This window comes from Myodes glareolus, chromosome 17 (assembly GCF_982192425.1).
Source record: "Myodes glareolus chromosome 17, mMyoGla1.1, whole genome shotgun sequence".
Classification (NCBI taxonomy): Eukaryota; Metazoa; Chordata; class Mammalia; order Rodentia; family Cricetidae; genus Myodes; species Myodes glareolus.
The window spans coordinates 5185635-5207622 of record NC_142042.1 but is presented as its reverse complement, the minus strand read 5'-3'; the positions used below and the strand labels follow the sequence as shown (position 1 = coordinate 5207622).

Below are 21988 nucleotides of genomic sequence, written 5' to 3'. Positions count from 1 at the left end.
ACCTAAATACAAATATGAAATATCAGAACATAGACCATATTTTACTCACTGGTTTTTACCAGTCTAAACTAAAAATCATATTTGAGTTTATCAAATATTTATTACCAATCCAAAACTTTAAAAATTAATGTGCTTGCTTTTTTTTCTTTTGTGCGTCTATAACCACTTCACATTTGTAGCTGTAGAAACACGCACCTTTGCATACGTTGTGTTGTCTGCGAACTGCGACAAGATAATCTGCGGGCTCTTTAAGTCGATGCTCGCCATCCCGATCTCGCCTCTGGCCAGCCCTCTTCCTTCCACCACGGCTACGATGACGGACGGGGCGTGTGCGGACGCTGCAGAGGATGCGGCTGGGAACAGTTGGCAGATCAAGCATACACAAGAACGTGAACGGCTGTTTGTGCTCCTTCGTGTAAGGCCTCAAAGTCTCGAATCTAGCTATCTTTGTCTTATTTATTCTTTGATAACGTCACATGTGAAACACAATGCACACTGACCAACCCACTGCCAACTCCACACAGAGTACCACTCCAAGTGCCTCCACCTATCTTTTCTCTAATGAATCTGACTAGTGCTGCCTGCAGGATGGTGGCTGATCTTGCTGCCTTGACCTTGCACGGATCTTGTACAGGTGCATCTAGTTAATACATCCAAAAGAGGAATCATTATCATCTTTGTTTGCCTGCTTGCTTTAGTTTTTCAAGACAGAGTTTCTATGTGTTCTGGCTGTCCTGAAGGGATCCACCTGCCTCTGCCTCCCATGGGCTAGGATTAAAGGCATGCACCACCACCGCCTGGTGAACATTTAAAAACAAACAAACAAACAAACCAAAAACTCTATTACCCAAACCAAATATAACTATTAAAGTTCAAAGTATTGTGTCAGATTGAGCGTGGTGGTGCACACCTTTAATCCCAGCACTCTGGAGGCAGATCCCTGTGAGTTCAAAGCCAGCCTGGCCTACAAATTGAGTTCCAGGGTAGCCAGGAATGCTACACAGAGAAACATTGTCTCAAAAAAAAAATTATGTCAAAACTTAACTTCACATTAAGGATTGTTTGCCGTAATTTTGAGACAGAATGTATATCCCTAGCAACTTTGAACTTGTTAAGGAGAACAGACTGGCCTTCAATTTGAGGCAACCCTGCCTCCACTTCTCAAGAAGTATTGAGATTACAGATACTACCAACCACTGTCTGCCAGCTTGTGAGGTTTTAAAAAACTTGGAGGTGGCTATCCCTGTATCTGGCTACAGTTTTCTAACTTCTGGGATGAGCTCACATTCCAAGCCTTAATTTTACACATAGAAGATAAATTTATACATTGGTTTATTTTGCAATTTAATGAAATAAAGTCATTAAAAGAATTTTGAATTTTGGGTTAAAATACATATTATTTACCTTATTCTATATTTATATAATTGCTAAAATTATTTTATAAGTAACCATAAAGCAAAAAGGATAATGTAGTAACTGTCGTGTCTATTCAAGAGCTGGTTATAAGCAACAAGTGGAAGTTTATACACAGAAACGCGTGCTGTGCATCTACCAAAGTGTCTAGCTCCAAGCATCAACATTCACTTAGTGCTTATCACATGTCAAGGGCATCTTAATTTACTTCATTTAATTGTTACAAAATTCTATTAAACAAGTACTGTTATTTACTCAATTTATTTTAAAGGCGATTGCGAGGTTGGGTCAGTGGTAGAGCAAAGGGCCTACCGCGTGTCAGAACTTGGGTTTGGTCCACAATACTAGTAACTGAATGAAAATGAATAAATAAGTGAATGAAAGAATGAATGAATGACGTGTATGAAATTTCAAATGTGAGAAAGACTCCTGTATTTAGGGCAGCTGCAATGCTGAAGGGAAATGCTGGAGGTACGGCTGGAGAAATGTCAGCAGCCCTCACAATGATGCCCACATACTTACACTTGATGTGACAGCAACGGAGAAGCAAATTAGGAGTACTGAATGTAGTGTGGCGGGTTCCGTGGGCTTCACTGTATCTTCATTGTTCATACGCTGAAGTTCTAATCCCCAGCAACTAAGACTATGACCTTATTTACCTGTATCTGAAAACCATGTTTGCCCTCTACAGTGGTTATTAAGTGGGCCATTTGAGGGGCCTTAGTCCACTGTAACTGCATACAAGTGTGAGACTATCAGGATGCAAAGACACAATGGGGAGAGAACTGAAAAGGAGCCAAGAGGAGGACAAGTAGAGAGGCCTCAGATAAGGAGACAAATGTTCAATGCCATCAACTTGTACTTGTTGTAGAAGAACCAGAAAAATGAATACAGTAAAGGAACACAAAAATAAAAATACACATATATATACACAAAATAACCATAAAAATCCTGAGTCTGTGGTTGGGAGTGAAAGGATCTCAGCCATGAGTTGAGGGGTGGCCCCCAGCAGGTGGTGCTATTGAGATGGTGACTGGCGCTAAAGGTAGGTGTTTCTTATCTATAAAAGGTATAATGACAGCACTAGGCAATGGGGCTACCATCATATAAGCAGTATGCCTCCACTGAAATGCCACTATGTATCATTATGTGCTTTAAAAAGTAATGCAGCATCTTATCACATGTGCACACGTTACACAGCTACTCCCTCCTGGAGGCTGTTCCTTCTCAGGCAGTATAAGCAGGAGCCGCTTCAGGAGGAGACTAGGTGCAGGCGGGCAGGGAGCTCCGGGAACAGGGCTCTCTCCCCACACCTAGGAGAGCTGCTCAGTGAAGCACCAGCTCTGGGTCACCCATCCTACCCCCAATCTCAGTGTGCTGAGGTCTCAAGCTAGAGTTGGGTGGACTCTTTTCTTTGGTGTCCTTTGGTGGTTATCCATGGGGGACAGATGTTTGCTCTTACTTTCCCAGGAAGTCAGGTAACACTTACACACCCTGTAGCCAAGGCATTCTTATATATGCCTTAGAGAATTGGTACACACCAAACATCCATTAATTGATCCCTCAACAAAACTGAGTACATTTAAACAAAAATTAAAATTTTAGTATTAGAAAAACACTCAAGAATACTCTTAGGATCAAAGTTTTCACTTCAATATCACACGAAAGTGATTCTTTTTCCTTTTTGTCAAAACAGTTCAAATACTCTGATGTTACATTTATTGACAATAGGAAGCATGTAGCAATGTCGCTACATAGGGGCCAATGACACACGTGTCATCCAGTTCTCCATATCCATGAGGGACGACCTGCAAGTGAGCTAACCGCCCAATTTATAATTTACAAAACTTAACAATTTTCCAAGAGCATCAGGGTTATCTTCCACTAATTTTACCTGAATATCCTACTTGTGGTGTCCAACTTTTATAGCCTGATCTCTGGGGATTTCCAGCAGATAACGGAGTTCTAAACATTTGTGGGTAATTGGTATCTCGTGCAGAAGATGAGCTTGCTGTACCAATAGGAAAATTGGATGCAACCGTGTGTTTTGCATGACATCTTTTGTTTCCAAATGATGAACCTAAATTTGAAAATTTATGAGTATTCTTAGTGATTAGCATTAAGGAATTATGTATTAATCCTAAAACTTATAACATCTACTTTCTATAAATTCCATTTGATAATTTAAAAATTATAATGAATAATTAAATGATTGACAACTGTGTTCATAATGACTTTATTAGTCTGTATTATCATAATAGTGGGTTCCCTAATAATGATTTTGTACATGTATATATTGTATTTTGATCATCCTCAACCTCCATTTTTATCCTCCTTTGTACCCTCCTACTCTACCAACTCCTCCTCTTCTCAGACAGTCCCCTTCTACTTTCATGTCTCTTTTGATCACTGACAATTTTTTGTTTGGTTGGTCAGTTTTTTGAGACAGAGTTTCTGTGTGTAACAGTCCTAGGTGTACTGGAACTAGCTCTGTAGACCAGGCTGGCCTCAAATTAAAGGCAAGCACCACCACCGCCTGACAGCTTGTTGTTTTTAAGATAAATCTTGTGTATCTCAGGCTGTGGTTGAACTTACTCTATAGTCCAGACTTGCCTCCAACTTATGGTCCTCCTGCCTCAGTCTCCTGAGTGTTGGAATTACAGGCATGTGCTATCATACCTGGCTTGAGAATCACGTGCAAACATATGCTGACATGGGGCTGGGCTGCAGCTCAGTGGGTAGAGTGCTCTGGGTTCGGATGTGGTGATGCATACCCGTACTCTCTGCACTTGAGAGGGGAGGATCCTTACCCACAGAGTGAGCTGAGACCAACACATGAAACTTCGCTTCAAAAATAAATGAATTGATCAAGCAGACATTCTGATCCTACTCTTGCTAAAATCAGAAGTTTCCCTTCAGCTCCCAGGTGTGGTTTACATTATAACCAAGTGTCTCTGCCTATGCAAACGGTGTCACAGTCAGCTTCAGGCTTACTTGGCTCCAGCCCTTTTTCAGACAGGTGCTTGCCAACATGCTACCTACTTTACAGCCATGTCATAACATTTCACACAGTGTACATAAATAGCCTAGCTGTGTCTGGTAACACACAAGTTCCAAACAAACAAGCAAATGAAGAGGCAGGGCTCTTCCACACCCTTTGATTCCTATGCCACATGTCTTTGCTCTCCTTACACTACCTTCCTGGACCAAGTCCCTTTTCCTCTGCCTTCCCATTGGTGGCCTACAGAGTTCCAGACTTTCCAAACTTCACTTCTAAATATTGACTCTGGCATCTCATGTTTCCTGATGTCTACTGACATCATTTCCTGATAATGTTCAGGTTTTCATTTACAGCCTTCTCATCTCTCACATTGTACAGCAGGGTTAAGATTTCCAGTGATGGACAGATGACAAGTGTGTCAGGCTTAGTGGAACACACGGTCATAGTCATTCAACTCTGTACTTGTACAATAGTAGTACATAAATCCACAAACACGTGTGTTTTCAAAATTATTTCTATATATTGAAATTTGAATTTTACATAATTTTCACATGCCAAAAAAAACCCCACTACCTTTGAATTTTTTTCAAAATTCAAAAGTAGTTGGACTTGGTTATTCATGCCTCTAATCCCAGCTCTTGGGACACAGAGGCAAGCAGATCTGAGTTCTAGGACAGCCAGGGCTACAGAATAAACTCTGTCTTGAAAAGAAAAGAAACCCCCCAAACAGCATCAAAACCCAAATAAACTCTGTGGGTTTGAGGAAGACCTAGCCAGTTCCGGGACTATACAGAGACTCCCATCTCAAAGAAAACTTCAAAAGTTGGAGGTCAGCAGTATGGCTCAGTGGTTACGAAAACTTGAGTTCAGATCCTTGCTGGTTACTATCCATCAAGGTTTGTCCTCCACCAGCCTAGCTGATGCAGTCTTTTCACATTTAAGGATAAGGCAGAAAGCCATGGGAGGGGATTCCTGCTGGTAGGAAACAGCGCAGTCACAAGAAACACTCAGGACCATGCAGCAGCCGGTGCAGCACCCACGTCTAGAATTTTCAGTGCTCAGGGTCTGAGGTAGGAGGAACTCAACTTCAAAGGTCTGAACTGAGCTACACAGGGAGTTTGAGACCAAGCTCCTGGGCTACACAGAGAACTCATACACATAAAAACTGCACAACTCTACAAAGTAAAGAAATGTCACCATTATCTAACAACTTCTTAGACATAAACTTTTATGTCTTCCCAGAATTTCTAAGTGTCAAACGGTGAACACATTCTTTCTACCAGTTTTCTTTATTACAAGCCATTTTGAACTTCTGTTCATTTTACTTAACTCTTGAAAACTTTATGCTCTCTCTCTCTCTCTTTCTCTCTCTCACACACACACACACACACGCAGAATAAAAGTGTCTTGTGTCTCAGTTTTGTTCCAGATTCCCATTTCAGCGTTGTCAGACAGAAAGGTCATTCTCGTGACTTATGGAAACATGTCTCCATAATTCTTAAGCTTGTTTCTCTGAAACACCTTTAGCCTACTATTAAACATAGAAGACTTCAACAAGTATTTCTTCACTCATAAAATCCAGTCAGCCAATCCTCGCTTTACCCTTCACATGAGTTGAACTTACCCTGAAGGACTTTTTCACCCGTTTAAATGTACGGATGTTCAGCTGGCATGTATACCTGTGCATCACAGTGGCCAGAAGAGGGCAACAGATCGAGTTACAGACAGTTGTAACTCCATCTGATGCCATGTGGGTGTTGGGAATTGAACATCGTTAAGTGCCCTTAACCGATGCGCCATCTCTTCTGTCCCAGAAGGACCTATTTTTAACAGCAAGCATCTGAATTAGATGAGATGTTCACTTTAACCTGCTATCATCCCATTTTAGTATAAAACCCATCAGCCAAAGTTCAGCTCTCCACTGTAAGAAAACACACACACAATGTCCCATTCACCGAAGAAGGAGTGACCAGCGAGATGACCCAATGGGTAGAAGCAGTCCCCACCAGGTCTGACTCTCAGAGCCCACCTGGTGGAGGTAGAGAGCTGTCTCAGGAACGTTGTCCTTTGAGCTCCACACCTGTCCCCTTGCCTGCTGACCCTTGTCACATACTCAGAGGGGTTTAAATTTAAAAAGTGAAAACATTTTCTTCTGAGGAAATTGAGCCAGGATTGGTGGCTCGTGGCATAATCCAGCATTCAAGAGGCTAAGACAGAAGGATTGCTTGAAAATTTCAAGCCAGGATTTTCTATTAGTGAACTTAAGGGAAGCCTGGGTCACAGAGAACTTACCTTAAACAAAACTAGAGGTGATTGAGGCTTTACATGGATATACTAGTTAGCACAGCTAGGCCACACTTCCTCTCAGTTGTGAAGAGTCGAGATTTTTTTCTCCGTGTTTTATTTGGTTTGCAATTGACACTAGCTCATTCTGTAGTCTGGGCTAGCCTTGAACTGTGGTCACCAGTGTTGGGGTTAATGTGCAAACCATTCCCCACCCCACCCCATTAGTAAAGACTTGTAGTGGCTGCCCTTAGCATCTTCTAGGAGGGCCCGGCCGCTGTGGTACCCAGGGCCCTGACCAGCCAGTCGTCCTTGCCCCAGCCCGGCCCTGCCCGGCCCGGCCCGCTCCACTGTAGTACCCAAGGACCAAACCAGCCTCCTGGTGTCAGCCACCCTTGCCCAGCCTAGCCCGCAGAAGTACTCAAGGCCTCGGTTGCTGGTGTCAGCCACCCTTGCCCGGCCCGCTGTGGTACACAGGCCCCAGTTGCTGGTGTCAGCCATCCTTGCCTGGCGTGGCCCGCACCGGGCTACTGCAGCTGCTGCTCCTGTCGGCCGCCGCGCCTTCCGTGCTGCGCCGGGACGCGGAGGCCGAGGGCCGTGCGCGCGGGGTCGTCCTCCCCGGTGGCGTTCGGCGTGGGGAACTCGAGGTTGAGGAGGCCTCCTGCCTCAGCATCTTTCAATCCTCCCTGACAGGCGGCTTCGAGCACCCGCAAGCCCCAAGACCGCGCCGCCGGAAAGAGCGGGAGAACAGGCGCAGGCGCAGTGAGCTCACGGCGCAGGAAACAGCGCAGGCGCGGAGGGGACCGTTTACCTTAGCATTGCTGTTCTGTTCTCTTGCCACCACCTCCGCACTTTATTCAGAAGCACAGGTAAGCCTCAACGATTGAAGGCCCACCAATGGCCACCAAGTTGGCTGTCAATTGTCACAACAGGCTTTTAAATAATTTTCACACTAGCCAAGCACTTGGACTGAACACGTGATCCAATTATATCCCCAAATACAGTTACCCCTGTGCCTACAATGAGGGTGTGTTGTACACACAGCGACATCACATGACAAAGCCAGCAGTTACTAATCCAATCGTCTGACTTCTAGTATTATAGTTTCAGAGTAGGAAAAAAAAAATCTGAGCTACAACCTTAACTTTTGGAAAACACTTTATAGCCCTTAAATATAGCAACTCCCAGGGGGCAGAATTTAGGATGAAATTGTCTCATTTAGAACTTTAATGCAGTGTAAAGCTTTGAGTAAGAATGCTCTTCCCCAAGTGTCTGAACGCCTAGAGCAGAATTGCCTGTCAGAGTAGGTGTGGCCTTGGAAGTGTCTCCTGGGGTGGGCTTTGAGGTTTCCAATCAAGGCAGTTTCTTCCTTACAATCCTGCTGTTAGAAGTTAGCAACATGACTGCTTGCAGGCCACCATCCTAATGGACTAAACCTCTGAATAAAATACTTTCAAGACAGGGTTTCTCTGTAGTGTAATGAAACTTGCTCTGTAGACCAGGCTGCTGGAAATAAAGGTGTACACCTAAACTGAGTTGTCTCTTCACTCACTGCAAAGAAATGGGACATGTAGACTATACTCGGTGTGTGTAACCTCATGGTCTGACTGAAATACTTAAGCAACTCATGTAAACACATGAACACTTAACTCTTATCTAAAACCTGTGAAGATCAGGTGTGTGCATTTGACAGATTGCTTGCTTGGAATGCAGGTGGATGCCCAGAATCCTAGCACAGTGAAATGACTGTGGTCTAGTGCCAAGTCGGACAGTCTAAGGGCGGAGGGGAGGGCAATGGTGATCTTCCTTTGACATTTAAAGGGGTAGTTTCAAGATAAGGACATCCATCTGAACCAGAAGCAGATATGCCAACAGTTCCCCTCATCTGACCAATCCACCCAATCATATTCAAACTCAATATAATCTCAAATGTCCACTGAGTTTCCAGAGATTCAAGTTATCAGACTAAAACAGTTCCACATAAACCCATTCAGTAAACAAATCCATTAAGAATGACTTTAGTGGAGGAGCAAAAATAATTACTTTTAGGACCATTAATAAATTTAACTTTAATAGACCCAAGTTCCCTGAAATATTTACCCAGAGCCCAACCTGTACATCTCACAAGTTAATGGCTTACAGCTTTGGAGATAATCCTTTTGAACTTTTTGTCTCCACAAAGTCAATGTTTCATTTCAAAGTAAACAGCTACATACTCAACAGCCACTCATCTTGTGCATCTTTTATTTAAATCATGAGTTTTACTCACTTGTATTAATTAACAAAAATCACTTTCCATCACAATCATTACAGGTCAACAGGACATGGGGAAGCATCAATTAAATACCAGCTCTTTAAGCTTGCTGTTATGTAGACATCAAAAACTTCAAGTAGACAAAAACTGTAATGTTTGGACACTACAGAAGATCTAAATAAAATGTATTTTATACTACATCTACATATAATTATGATTGCATTAGCATGATATACAATATTAACAGTCACTTCTAGGTTTGATTGCACACATCTTTCTATGCCTGTCTGACTCTAGCTCACTAGTTCAGGCTGGACATTGACCCTCTGAAGCACTTCTTCAGGCATGCAAAAGACAGGACTAACAGGTTTTATCTGTTCTTCTCCCAGAAGTGACAATCCAGCAATGCCAAATAAGGTATGGAAGGGATCCACCTGTGGGCAGATCATAAACAGTTAAAGATAACTCAACCTGTGCATAGAATCAATCTTAAGTCATTTTTGTATACAGCTAACAAGTTTTCTGAAAGCCTCTGTTTTTAACATGCAATGCAGGACCTCAAACAGTATTGTAAGAAATTTCTATAGGCTCTAGCATTCATTACAAATTCACAAAAACTCTCAGAGCAAATGCTAGTTCTACAACCAAAAGGCCCAGAATCATAAAATCCAGCCAACAATGAAAAACTGCAGAACCACGGAACTGTACTTGCCATATCTCCAGGTCTGTCAGCAAAGCCTCCGGTCTCTTCATCTTGACATGCTAAGATGAAGCTGCGCAGCTTTTCTCTGTCAATCCAATGAAGTCTCCCAATTATCTTCAAGGAGGCCAAAACCCACCAGGAATAGCACACATCTGGTAACTGAAGGGGGAAAACCAGTCAGACTGTTGGCACTTTAGTACTAGATGGCAAACTTTAATCTCCTACTCAGTCTATTGGTGCAGACTCATGCATCCTGTGAAGATTTTCTAGGCATGAGTGCTGTCCATGTGGACACATGTGCAGCCCTTGCGTTTTACTGCGAGCTCCAGAAGCCCAGCTTGTTTCAGCCTAAGTTCAATGACTGCAGAAAATCGAGGCCCTGCTCGATAGTACCTGTGCATGCAGCTTCCTCACAAGCGCATTAAGTTAGCACACACAGGCTCTCTCTGCTCCTCTCACACAGCAACTACACATTCAGTTAAGTACAAATGCTAGTTTAACAGGAGGACATTCTGTAATTTCTGCATGTACCAATTTCCACAAGCAAGCAAATTACATGGCTACAAGACCAAACGCTCTGTAGAAATAAAAATCCTTCACTCAGAAGATCTGTGTCTGCAGCAGCTTTGGGAGTCACACATTTAACTTCACTTTTATTTTTATTTTTGCTGTATGCTAAATGAACAGCACACAGCTACTCTGCGGCTACCAGGCATGTTACCTGAGCAGTCTGGATTCAGAGTAACTACATTTGAAATGCTCACCATGGTCCTTACTTTTATTTATTGACAGGATCTTTCTATGTGGCCCTGGGTATCTATCCTGGGTCTCCCGAAGTAGACCAGACCAGACTGGCTTCAAACACAAACATTTCTGAAACACAGGCTGAGCCACGTCCAATCCCAGTACCACTTGAGAATGCCATGGTAGAAAATGCACGTAAGTAAGCTAGCACCTACACATTCCCCAAGCCTGGAAATGGACTCGTTCATGAGAACCCCAATTTCTACTTCTATCATGACCGCTCACTCTCCTTAAGGAATTATTTACAGAAAACAATTGAGTTTTAAGCACAAGACACCACCCACTCAGCACAAGCAATACCTTCTCTGGTCTTCCATTGAGTCCGCCTGAGGGCAGTTGTCGTTCACAAAGCCACCAACCAAGTAAGTCAGAGTTCACTTGATGCAACTGACTGGTTATCGCCAGGAATCCTGTGCAACAATAGATCTAAAATTACAGACATAAAGTACACAGGTATAATTTAATAGGAAGTGACAGACACTACCAAAATGACTAAAACTCCGCCTGTATAAAGGTGGATTTTAGAATTCACTGTCACAGTGAAATGCTTATGCTTACAATTTCTTAATGGTCAATTAATTTACAACTTTAAATTACGTTCTCTGCGCAAGCGAATATTTGCTAACTTGCTAAGTCACTGGGTTATGTTAGAATGTTTTCATTGTATAGTAAAGTTAAAGTCACAGGTGGAGGATTCATATAATCTATATGAATATAATCCAACCACCAGCAACTAACACATGTAGACCCTGTTATGCATTATTTAAGCCATGTACACAGCACACGCCCCAAACCACTTTCCTGATCTCACAAGGTCTGGCCATTCACAACACAAAATTATCGTAAAACACCCATCATTTAATATTGGTTATTTCCTCTAAATTTTATTAAATAGCAATATTACCTGCCCGGCATGAGATTCGGAGCCCGGTCTGCAACCAAATCCACCATCAAAGTTCATACAGGCCAAAACAAATTCAATCGCCTTTTCCACATTAATAGCATCAAGCTTGCCCTACAAAAACAAGTAAAACCTATTACAACCGCCCAGAGCCCTCATAATGTTTAATGGGGTCCCTCAATACAACATTTAAAGCTTACCAAGAGAGCCAAAGTTGCCACTGCACAAAATGAAAATCTGGTATCAATTTCTCCTAGAAGACAGAAAGAGCCAAGGTAGTCACATCAATACAATGTTGTTCTTTCCACTGAACAAACTGAACCATGCTCACTCAGTTTCCCAATGCCCAGGCTATTTTATGTTTACCTGGAGGCAATACCCCAAAACCTAAGAAAACCAGCTAGGAAAATAGAAAGCCAACAGCCTTTCTAAATAGTTTAGAGGGCCCCAAAAGGGAAGGAACCTACAAAATTCAAGGACTATTATATGCTAACTAAGTTAATATATCAACACCCTACTTTATAAAGGTTCACATCCCACAAAGCAGCTGGTCTCAGGCCTGCATTCTCTGTCCCGCCTCAAAACAAATTATCTAGATTAATCAAAAAATTTTTTTCTACCTCCCAACTCAGGTATTTACTGATTAGATAAACTTTTCAAGACTTTTCAGGGAGTTCAGCCCTTCAAAGCCCAAACACTGGGGATAAACGCGAACCTACCTTATCTTTTAGAGTGGGTGCTGACAAGCCAGCACGGGCTTGCTGGGACCTCCAGCAGGCCATTTACTCCAGAGAGACCAACTGCTTAGTGGGACCTGAAAAGATGGAACAACTTGAAATCTTAGGATTACTACCAAGACAAAGATGTTCTGGGTATGGAGTAGATAAACCGGGCTTACCCCAAATGTCTCCAGCAAATGAACCATCCTCTTTCTGCAGACTCTGAACATAGGCCACAACTTTATCCACGTCAATGACGTTAATGCTGTCATACAGCGTGAGAATCTGAAAGACATCAGTATGGCAGATTTGTTCTGTATCTAAGCTACCATTAATTTAACCCTGAGTGAAAATTAGTCATTCCAAACCTTTTAATCAGTGTTTTGCTACATAAACCATGGATAATCTAAGAAACTCAAGCAGAGGCAGGACTAACCATCCTTCGGCTCTTCGCAAAACCAATTTCAGTCGAAGTCAGGTTCAGTTACATACTGAGGAAATGTCCCCTCCAAGGTCTCAGAGTCTCTGAAAAGCATCATACTGGCCTTCAGCTAATACATGCCATGTCGTCACAGACCTTGTAGGAAGGACTTCCTGCAGAAGTGAACTGACCCTCCCCCCACACACCCTAACTCTGGCCCCAGCACCTACCTGGACAGCACTGAGAGTGTAGAGAAGATGCGGATCGTGCCCAATGCTTGCACTTATTCCCCCACACTCATGCTGGCACGACTTGATAAACACCAGGATTTCCTCTCTGTTCATGCGATGAAGCTGTCCCATGAGGTCCATTACCGTCAAACCCCAGTAGATGCCGCTCATCCTCAAGTATTCAGACATACAGTATTCCTAGAGAAGTTTCCTCAATTTATCAAAACTCATAAAGGCCATTTCACATACAAGCCACATCACTTAAGATAACTGGGACCAACTTTAAGTGAGGCTTTGGTCTCCCAAGTGCCAACTGCAGGTTTATTAGGCAAAAGTAACCAATATTCCTGCTCTGCTTTTTACCAGACACCAATTCGTCACTTACAAATGAAGCCTATGCATATGGAAAGATAAACTCTGCAATAAAAACCTACATGGATTGCAGAACCTCATGCTGCAGCAAATAATGACTCCTTTTAACTAATTTTTCTTCAGGTGAGGACCTCCTCACTGGCATATGGGAAGCCGAACCCTGGTCTTAAAAGAATAGCCAGGTGGACAGTTGGCAGGAACATCCATTGGCCTCGTAAGCCTAAGGTGAATACCCAACAAAGAAGTTACAGAAACAAGCATCTACCAACACTACATTTCTCTAAGATCCAGATACACATACAGATGCTGTATGGAAGACATTTCTACACAAGTGATAACCCTCTGGAGGGTCTCTCCACTTAGCATGGTTTTCCCTCCAGGGATCCTGGCGAGCCCATGGATGCTTAGAACACAGGTGCATCTGCCGGTATTTCCCCCAGGCACATACTACAAAGTTTAGGTAAAACCTTTTCAAGGTCTCAGCGTAATTCTAGAGCTAAAGTGTTATTACACATCAGCAAAATTCAGATAATACATGCCAACACATCATTGACCTTCAAGGTTTATACCTGAGCCAGAAAGGAGCAGATCGTCCTGCCGGCAAAGCCTAACCTACGTCAGAGTGCCAGGAAGATCTCTTTCGACCTTTCTGATACACAAGGCACACCTATCACTCTGGACTTCAGCCCTCTGAGTGAGATAGTGCTAAGAAACCGGCCAAATACTTCTTATAGCTGTCTGAGAATCTTTTCAACAGAAAGTCATACGTACATAATCATCTTTCTTGGAGCCATAGGAGGCAATGTAGTCGGCATGTTTGTCCAGCAACAGGGTGTCAGGTGCGTCTGACTTGATGGTGACATCCTTCTGCGGTGTACCCTTGCATTAAACAAGCGGAGATTTCATCATTACTCACATGGTCTGACCCTTTATATATACGCTTAACATCCACATAAGGATTTTATGTTGCTTTCATCGTACTGAAAACAACCCAGCCTCAAATGTGTGCCCGACATCTTCAGGTCTCAGAGTAATTCTAGAGCTAAAGTGGTTAATAATCAACTTTAGATTCAGAATACATGCCAGCTCATCATTGACCTGAAATGACCGTTTTTGTCGAACGCACACACGTTCACCGAGATTAAGATTTGAGAACACTTCGAGTCCTCAAATGTTGCCCTCATTACCATCTAAGCAGTCTACCTCGCTACCAGCCACAAGTAGGTCAAACGAATTACCAAAAACTCACTTTTTGATTCACGGTCTCTGCTATGAAGCCCTTCCTCGTCTGAACTCCCTGTGTAGACCAGGCTGGCCTCGAAATCAAGAGATCCGCCTGCCTCTGCCTCCAGTATGGGCCTAGGCTGGCTGGCTCTTTCCAGTTAAAATCTTTAGCTTTGGAGCTCTATGTTTAACGATTTTCAAAAATCTGTATATTCCAAATTACTATTTACGAAAAGCATACAAAATCAGGTATAAAGGGGGGGGAGCGCGACACAGGCACACCCAAGTCCCTGCTGCAGGGAACGAAAGCAGGCCGCCCAGAGGAACTGCGGAAAACGCTGAGCAATCGCAAGGAACCTTTCAGGTCAGGCCTGAGGAGTCCGAGGCAGGAGGATGGCCAGGGCTCTAGGTCAGCCTGGGGCTCCAGAAGAGAGCATCAGCCTTGCAGGCCCTCCCGCCACCCCGTGCTTAGCCAGCCCGGCCGCCCGGCTCCCGCGCACCGCCACAATCCTGCTCTCACCATGTCCGCGCGCAGAAAGACCGAAACTCTGCCGAGCGCGGGGATTCAGCGCCTGCGCGCCTGCGCACACGCGCCCGCCCGCCCTCCCTCGCTTGCTCCGCGCAGCCCGAAGGACCCCGCGGTCACCGTTTAGCCGGCCGCACTCCTGCCTGAAGGACTTCGCGGTCACGACAAAGCCGGCCACGCTTCTGCCTGAAGGACCCGGGCTGGACTTGTCGCTGAGGTTTAAGAGTGCTTTCATAGCACTCTCGGAGCATTGGAATTGGTTTCAGCCCCTGTGTAAACTGTGCATGGCTGTGCAGATCTGGAATCCTAGCACTGGGGAAGCGGAGACGGGAGGATCAGTAGTTCAAATCCCCAGCTGTGTAGGCACTTGGAGGCCAGCCTGGCACAGATTCTCTGGAGAAAAAAAAAGGATAAATTATGTATATCTGTTACCCAGTTATTTAAAAAGAACAAAAAGCGCCACATATGCTATGGAAAGATGTTTTAAAAGATACCATATAAAAATGCATGCTTATCATGGGCTAGCTCTTGGATTTGAATCCTGAAACTACAAAAATAAGGATTACTTTTTACTCTATACTAGTAACTTACGGTTTAACCTCTTCGTTTTAACCTTCTTCAGGTTTTTCAAGACAGAGTTTCTCTGTAGCTTTGGAGCCTGTCTTGGAACTAGCTCTTGTAGATCAGACTGGCCTCGAACTCACATATATCCCCCTGCCTCTGCCTCCCGAGTGCTGGAATTAAAGGCGTGCGCCACCACCACCGGGCCCTTTTCTTCTTTTTGAAGGTTCTAGGGATTGAACTCACAGCTTTGAAAGTGCCAGGCATGTAATCTGCCCATAAACCATCTTCCCAAGTCAGTTTACCCCTTCAAATAATATGTTATGCCCCCTCAAAGAACCGTATCTGCAACAATACAAATTTCTAAATTCATCTATCCCTCCAAAGCCGAGATGTCAGATACAGCCACATGAGGGATCTGAATGTGCCCATCCTGACCTGGAACTTGCTGTAATTATAAAATACGAATTGTGTGACATGCTTTTTACTTTGAAGTTTGTTTGTTGATGGCCGCCTCAATATGTGGTACCCATATAGAAAAGCTACCCTAGCCTTAATGAGATACGCTCTTCTGTGCAGTGAACAATGGCGAACACAGGCTCCTGGCTGACCAAGGTTCTCAGGATGACAGGATGGTTGAGCACTTAAACCCTCTCTAAAGCTGAGCGAATACCACAGAAGAGGGGACCGGAAGGAATATTAGAGAAAAGAGGAAGAAGGTTGAGAGGCCATCTTCTGGGCCCCACAACCACTGCACACTTGAACTCAGAGCAGCTATGTTTGGCTGCACTGGGCTTGCACATAATTGGCCCTGTCAAGAGTCAGTCTTAGATGGGGCGGGACTCCGGGGGGCCTTGCCCCTTCCTGCTGGTCTATTGGGTATAGGCACTTAGCGGGAATGTGGAGTCATTGTCATGAGCTGTGGGTCCACTGGTACGCTCGCTCACCAGGCATCAGTGGTTTGCTCCAAACCCATGGTCACTCAACTCAGCCCCCAAAGAGATATGAGTGTGAGAACCAGAGTTAGAAGGAAAAGGGGGAGGCTGATGTGTATGGGAGGAAGATAAAGGACAGAATGTATTTATACACATGTATGAATTATCAGAATGCATTATATGCACTATGTAATGGCCAAAGAACAAAATTAAAAAATGTCGCAGGCTAAGATGATACTTTGGATATATTGAGTTAAGATCCATTTTCAAGTTAATTTCATCTATTTTCATTTTTATCGTGTGACTTAGAAAATTTAAAACAATCTGTAGGAGTCACATTATATTGTTATTGTTTAACGGATGTCTACTTTGTTATGCCCAGAGACACACCTGCCTCTTTGTAAATGATGAAAGCTTCTCAAGCTTGACATGGTAGAAAACACCTATAATCCCAGCACCTGCAAAGCTGAGACAGGAGGATCACAAATTTGATGCCAGCCTGGGCTGCTTGGTCAGTCTGGGGCCAGCTTGGGATACATAGCATAACTCCACCTCCACACACACACACAAAAGGACAGAAATATTTTTGTTATTAGCAATATTTTTAAGGATTTACTTATTTAGTTTTGGGGGTTTTTTTTTTTTTGCTTGTTTGTTTGTTTGTTTTTGTTTTTTTGCATTGAGAATTTGCCTGCGTGGATGTGTGATGTCTGATAAGGACAGAAGAGGGCTTAGGGTCCCCAGGATCTGGAATTACAGACAGTTGTGAACGGCTGTGTGGGAGGCTAGGTGCTGGACCCAGACCCTCTGCAGGAGCAGATTCCTGCTCTTAACCACGGAACAACTGCTCCAGCCCCGGGTAATAAGGGTTTTGGTCAAAGTTCATGTGGTGGACTGCTGGAACTATAAGCATGCTCACCAGCATTTAGTCCACACACAGGCTGTCCCTAGTCAGCCTTAACATGTCGAACAGCATTCCTATGGAGCAAGAATGCATCATTTCCTGTATCATTTCCATCCATTGGACTGCAAAGATGAAAAACGTGAAAAGTGACCAGCATCTATTGTTCATCCAGACGTCTGGGATGTTACTATGAAGAAGTGTGTTTTTCCAAATCAGTGAAATAGAATAAATGTGGAATGATGACTGAAATAGTACATTTAAAATTCTACTCTCGGGGGTTGGGGGTGGATAGCCCAGGAGAAGAACACTTACTTGGCCTGGGTGAGACCCTGGGTACAATTCCCAGCACTTAAAGAAAAAAGACACTGGCTAAATATTTCATGATTTCTGACTTCTTTACCCTGTTATTTTTCATTCGTTTTAAATGAAGTGAAATTGTGAAAGCTGATCTTGTTGGACTGGATCATAAATCAACTGAGAGATAGCCCTGGTCACTCCTGGGAGAGGTTTGCTTACTTGGTTTATTAGAAGGGAAACGGCCCACACTAAGTGTGGGAGGCACCTTCCAGCACTAACCCAGATAAAAGGGATTGCAGAAAGAGCTTTGCTTTTCACCTCATTGCCTTCTGATCTTACTGTCGAGTTTGTGTTGCAACCACAACCCTTCCCTGATGGCAGAACCCAGCTTCTTCCAGCTTCTAACAGAGTGAAGGACACAAGAACTTCAGAAAGCCTGCATGACCAGGTTGCAATTGCTGATGCATCCAACTTTGCCAAATAAGCAGCTACTGGGTTCTCGGCTTCTTTACATTGAAGAAGCCAATGTTGAACTACCCAGACAATATCATGTAAGTCAATCTAATAAGTGCTTTTAATATGTATCTATTCTATACATTTCGTTCCTCTAAAGAACCCTGATTACGATAAAACTATTTTTGTGTATGTGTGTATACATATGCACATTGTATGTGGGGTGCATATATATGTTTGTGTCTGTGAAGGTCAGGGATCAATGTTGGGGTCATCTTCAATCGCTCTACCTTATTTTTTGTGACAGAGTCTCTGACTAGACCTAGGCCGCAGGGATTTGTCTAGACCGAATGGGATGCCAACAATCCCACGGGCTATACCTTGTTCTCCCTCCCTAACTCTGGGATCACAGGCACACACGGCCAAACCGTACTCTTTGTGGGAATTAAGGATCCACTTAGGTCTTCAAGGCTGTGCAGCAAGTGCTGTATAAACTGAGCCATCTCCCCAGCCCACGAAATCTTTCTCTTTAATGGTTATTTATTTTGTGGGGTGTGTGTCACATGTGCACGTCACAGGGCACTTAGAGGTCAGAGACCAACTTGAACAAGTCTTCTCTCCTTCTACCCCATGAGATCCAGGTATTGAACTCAGGTTGCCAGGCATGGTGATAAGTGCCCTCCCATGGATCCCTCTCACCAGCCCATGAGTGGAATCTTATCTAATGCAGCACTTCAAGCCTCACTGGAAGCCACAATGAAAAGAACTCTCTAGGTAAGACAGATGCAATTATAAAAGTATAATTCTAGCTCTGTTAGTTCTTTTCTGTTGTTTGTTTTTGTTTGTTTGTTTTTTAAGACAGGGTTTCTCTGTGTAGACTTGGTTGTGCTGGAACTCACTCTGTAGACCAGGCTAGTCTTGAACTCACAGAGATCCACCTGCCTTTACATCTCAAGTGCTGGGATTAAAGACATGGGCCACCACCACCTGGCTCCCATTAACACTTTTAAAGATGAATTTGGGAATAGAAAGATATTTTTAAAATATAGTTCTGCCCCAGTGCTTGGAAGCTTTCATAGGAAGACAGGTGTTCAGGGATGTCCTGGGCTACATAGCGAATCAGGGGAAATGTGCTACCTAAGGCACTGCCTCAAAAAATCAAAGTCAAAATCTGTTCTTTATGAGTAATAAAATATGACTCTGGAAATTAGCTGGTTTGTTTATTTTATTTTAATATTTTATTTATTTTTCTTTTTTGGTATCAGTGTTTGCCTGAATGCCCATCTGTGTACCATGTGCATGCAGTGCCCACAGAGACCAAAAGAAGACATTGGTTCCCCTGCGACTGGAGTCATAGACAACTGTGTGGGTGCTGGGAATTGAACCCAGGTCCTCTAGAAAAGCAGCCAGAGCTGTATTCATTTTGTGTTTATATGTATCATGTTTGGGAAAATGATATTTGGTCAGTCTGGGAGGGCATGTGCTTTGCTATGCGAGACAGACTCACCATGAAGGGCATTGCTGCAGATCAGTACCACGAGGCCTGCTTAGGCTGACTACTGTCCTTTCTCAGGACCCTGCCCCTCACCACTGTTCAGGCTCAGACACGGCCCATACGTTAACCCTCATTAGGGGCAGCAATGATTAGGGCTGTGTTTATGGTCCATTTGATGATCAGTTACAGACATCAGCTCTCTTTTAGGTGCAAGATGCCCAGTGGACTTGGTTAGTTTGTGTTTGTGTATCTGTGAGTCCTAGTAAATCGAGACTGTTATGTGCACTGGGGAGAACAGCCCCTAAGAACTGAAATCTTAGTAGCTGACTGTTGACCTAGGACAGACTGTAGATCTGAAACTCACGGGCCTGACCTCCCATTGCATGCTGATGGAGTGTTTCCACACTTTAGAACAGATTAATAGACTTTATTAGTCTGTCTCACGACAGGATCTCTCTTCTGACAGAGGCAAATGAGCACCTGTATTTACAAAAGTCCCCAAACTTGCAGAATTGTAAATACTAATTTCTAAGTCAGGAGGGCCAGTGCCTGCATGTTATCCTAGCTCAGAGGAGGACCACAAAGTTTGAGGGCTGCCTGGGCTACCCAGTGAGACACTGTCTCAGAAAAACAACTTATCTTTTGAAGAAGCTACATTTTGGAGGGGAAAACGTGTTCTTATAGAAATTGGTAGCTCATAGTTCCAGGACAGGCACCAAAAACTACAGAGAAACCCCGTCTCAAAAATCAAAAAAAAAAAAAAAAAAAAAAAAAGAAAGAAATTGGTAGCTCAGAGACATCTATTAAAAATCCAAATGTCAGGCCAGATGTGGCGGGGCACACCTTAATTTGTGGCACTCAGGAGGCCGAGGCTAGTGGATCTCTATGAGTTAAAGGCTAGTCTGGGCTGCAGAGTTAGTTTCAGGCCATCCAGGGTTACATAGTGAGACCCTGTCTCAAAAAAGTAAAAGACAACAACAAAAAACATCAAACAAACAATTTGCTAAACTTCTTAATTGGTTTTACTTGTGTTAAGTTTCACACAAATCATGTTATAAACTACATGCTTGTCTCTGTTCATAATTCAGATCTTTAAGTCTAATCCCCATTGTGATTGTTTGTGGGAGACAGAGCCTTTGAGAGCTAATTGTCCCGAGGGTGCAGCCCTAACAAGTGGGCTGAGTGCCCTTTCCAGAGGCCAGCACCCATCTGGTCCTTTAGAGCGCTCTGTTATTTGTGTTTTAATAAATAAAGCCTGCCTGAAGATCAGTGCAAAGCAGCCACACTGGTCAGCCATACAGGCCAGGTGGTGGTGGTGCACATCTTTAATCCCAGCACTAGAGAGGAATATAAAACAGGAGGAGATGGGTCTCACACTGAGTCTCAATCTGAGGATTCACGCAGGTGGGACTGCCCATTTCAGTCTGAGGTAGAGGTGAGAACCAGTGACTGGCTGCTTTGCTTTTCTGATCTTGAGGTTGGACCCCAGCATCTGTTTCTGGGTTTTTATTTTTCACTCTACAGTTCTTTCTGCCTTAAGAGGACACTGTAAGAGACAACAGCCGGAAGCCTGGCCGACTGCACGGACAGCCTGATCTTGGAATCACAGGTCCCAGCAGTGAGGGAAGTACTTTTCTGTTGTTGATAAACCGTACACTTCACGGGATTTTGATATGACAGCTCAAGCTAAGGTCTAAAGTACTTGCTGCTATAGACTTTGTACATACAACTGGGGTGTGTGCTAGGTATCACACATGCAAAACACATTGTCTTAAACACACATACAAAACACATTGAACATGCAAAGCACACACGCGATTACTTAATTATACCTTGGTCATAATAGTAATTTATAAACATTTACTTAGTTTTAAGATTTATATTTATTTTATGTGCTTGAATGCTTTTTGCCTGCATGTATGTATGTACATCGTACAGATAGATGCCTGGTGCTCAGAGGCCAGAAGAGAACACTGGATCCCTTGGAGCAGGAGGGACAGGTGGTTGTGAGCCACAGGGGGTCCTTTCAGGAACAGCAAGTGCCCTTAACTGCCCAGTTTTCAGCTCAGCTTTTTTTCCCCCAAGGAGTCTTGCTGTGTCACCCAAGCTTGCCTCAAATTCATAATCCCTCTGCCTCAGTAGTGTTGAGATTCTAGCTATATGCCATGGTGTCTGGGCTGCTGGACTCGGTTCCAGCTCCCTGCACACACAGACGCCTGCAGATCTGTGCTCCCAAAAAAATAAACCTTTGCTATACTCCATTCTGATCTAGTGTGGATCTATTTTTAAATCGCAACAGTGTCCAGCTTTTTTTTTTTTAAACTAAGAGTGTGTTCCTGAGATGTATCCTTTATAAGATATAAATGGACTCATATAAGTGTTTTCCAGAGCTCTGACCCTTCCAGTTTATCATTAAAGCTGAGGGAGGCATCATGGGAACTGCTGTGGAATATTAGTTTAAGATGTGTTACATTCATTTATGCTGTGGAATG

The 21988-nt window shown here is 43.6% G+C and overlaps 2 protein-coding genes and 3 non-coding genes across 5 annotated transcripts in view; all 5 read right to left on the bottom strand.

The window, feature by feature from the left end:
* The window catches only part of Msh4 (mutS homolog 4), a 46344-nt gene extending 42826 nt beyond the window's left edge, over positions 1-3518 (bottom strand). Inside the window, exons 1-2 of the mRNA XM_085677520.2 lie at positions 3308-3518; positions 196-353 (exon numbers count right to left, since the gene is read on the bottom strand). Coding sequence (XP_085533646.2) covers positions 196-353; positions 3308-3386 — 237 coding nt within the window. The 5' untranslated portion in view covers positions 3387-3518. The remainder of the gene's footprint in view (positions 1-195; positions 354-3307) is intronic.
* A 5409-nt stretch (positions 3519-8927) lies between these two features.
* Positions 8928-14899, bottom strand: Rabggtb (Rab geranylgeranyltransferase subunit beta). The gene is made up of 9 exons (XM_048453539.3): positions 14846-14899; positions 13873-13980; positions 12730-12927; positions 12258-12363; positions 11560-11612; positions 11363-11473; positions 10759-10884; positions 9664-9813; positions 8928-9385 (listed from the first exon to the last, which is right to left on the bottom strand). The coding sequence occupies exons 1-9, from the start codon at positions 14846-14848 to the stop codon at positions 9245-9247; spliced, it is 996 nt and encodes a 331-aa protein (XP_048309496.1). The 5' UTR covers positions 14849-14899; the 3' UTR covers positions 8928-9244.
* On the bottom strand, positions 12589-12656 carry LOC125412875 (small nucleolar RNA SNORD45). The gene has a single exon (XR_007235731.3). It is a non-coding gene; the product is annotated as a small nucleolar RNA SNORD45 (small nucleolar RNA).
* Positions 13575-13656, bottom strand: LOC125412874 (small nucleolar RNA SNORD45). The gene has a single exon (XR_007235730.3). It is a non-coding gene; the product is annotated as a small nucleolar RNA SNORD45 (small nucleolar RNA).
* Positions 14121-14200, bottom strand: LOC125412882 (small nucleolar RNA SNORD45). The gene has a single exon (XR_007235737.1). It is a non-coding gene; the product is annotated as a small nucleolar RNA SNORD45 (small nucleolar RNA).
* Positions 14900-21988: the final 7089 nt, after the last annotated feature.

Coding starts and splice junctions, on each gene's coding strand:
- Rabggtb (XM_048453539.3), bottom strand. Junction 11,613..12,257: donor ATTTGCTGGAGACATTTGGG/GTAAGCCCGGTT, acceptor TCTGTCTTCTAG/GAGAAATTGATACCAGATTT. Junction 9,814..10,758: donor TCAATGGAAGACCAGAGAAG/GTATTGCTTGTG, acceptor TTCCCCCTTCAG/TTACCAGATGTGTGCTATTC.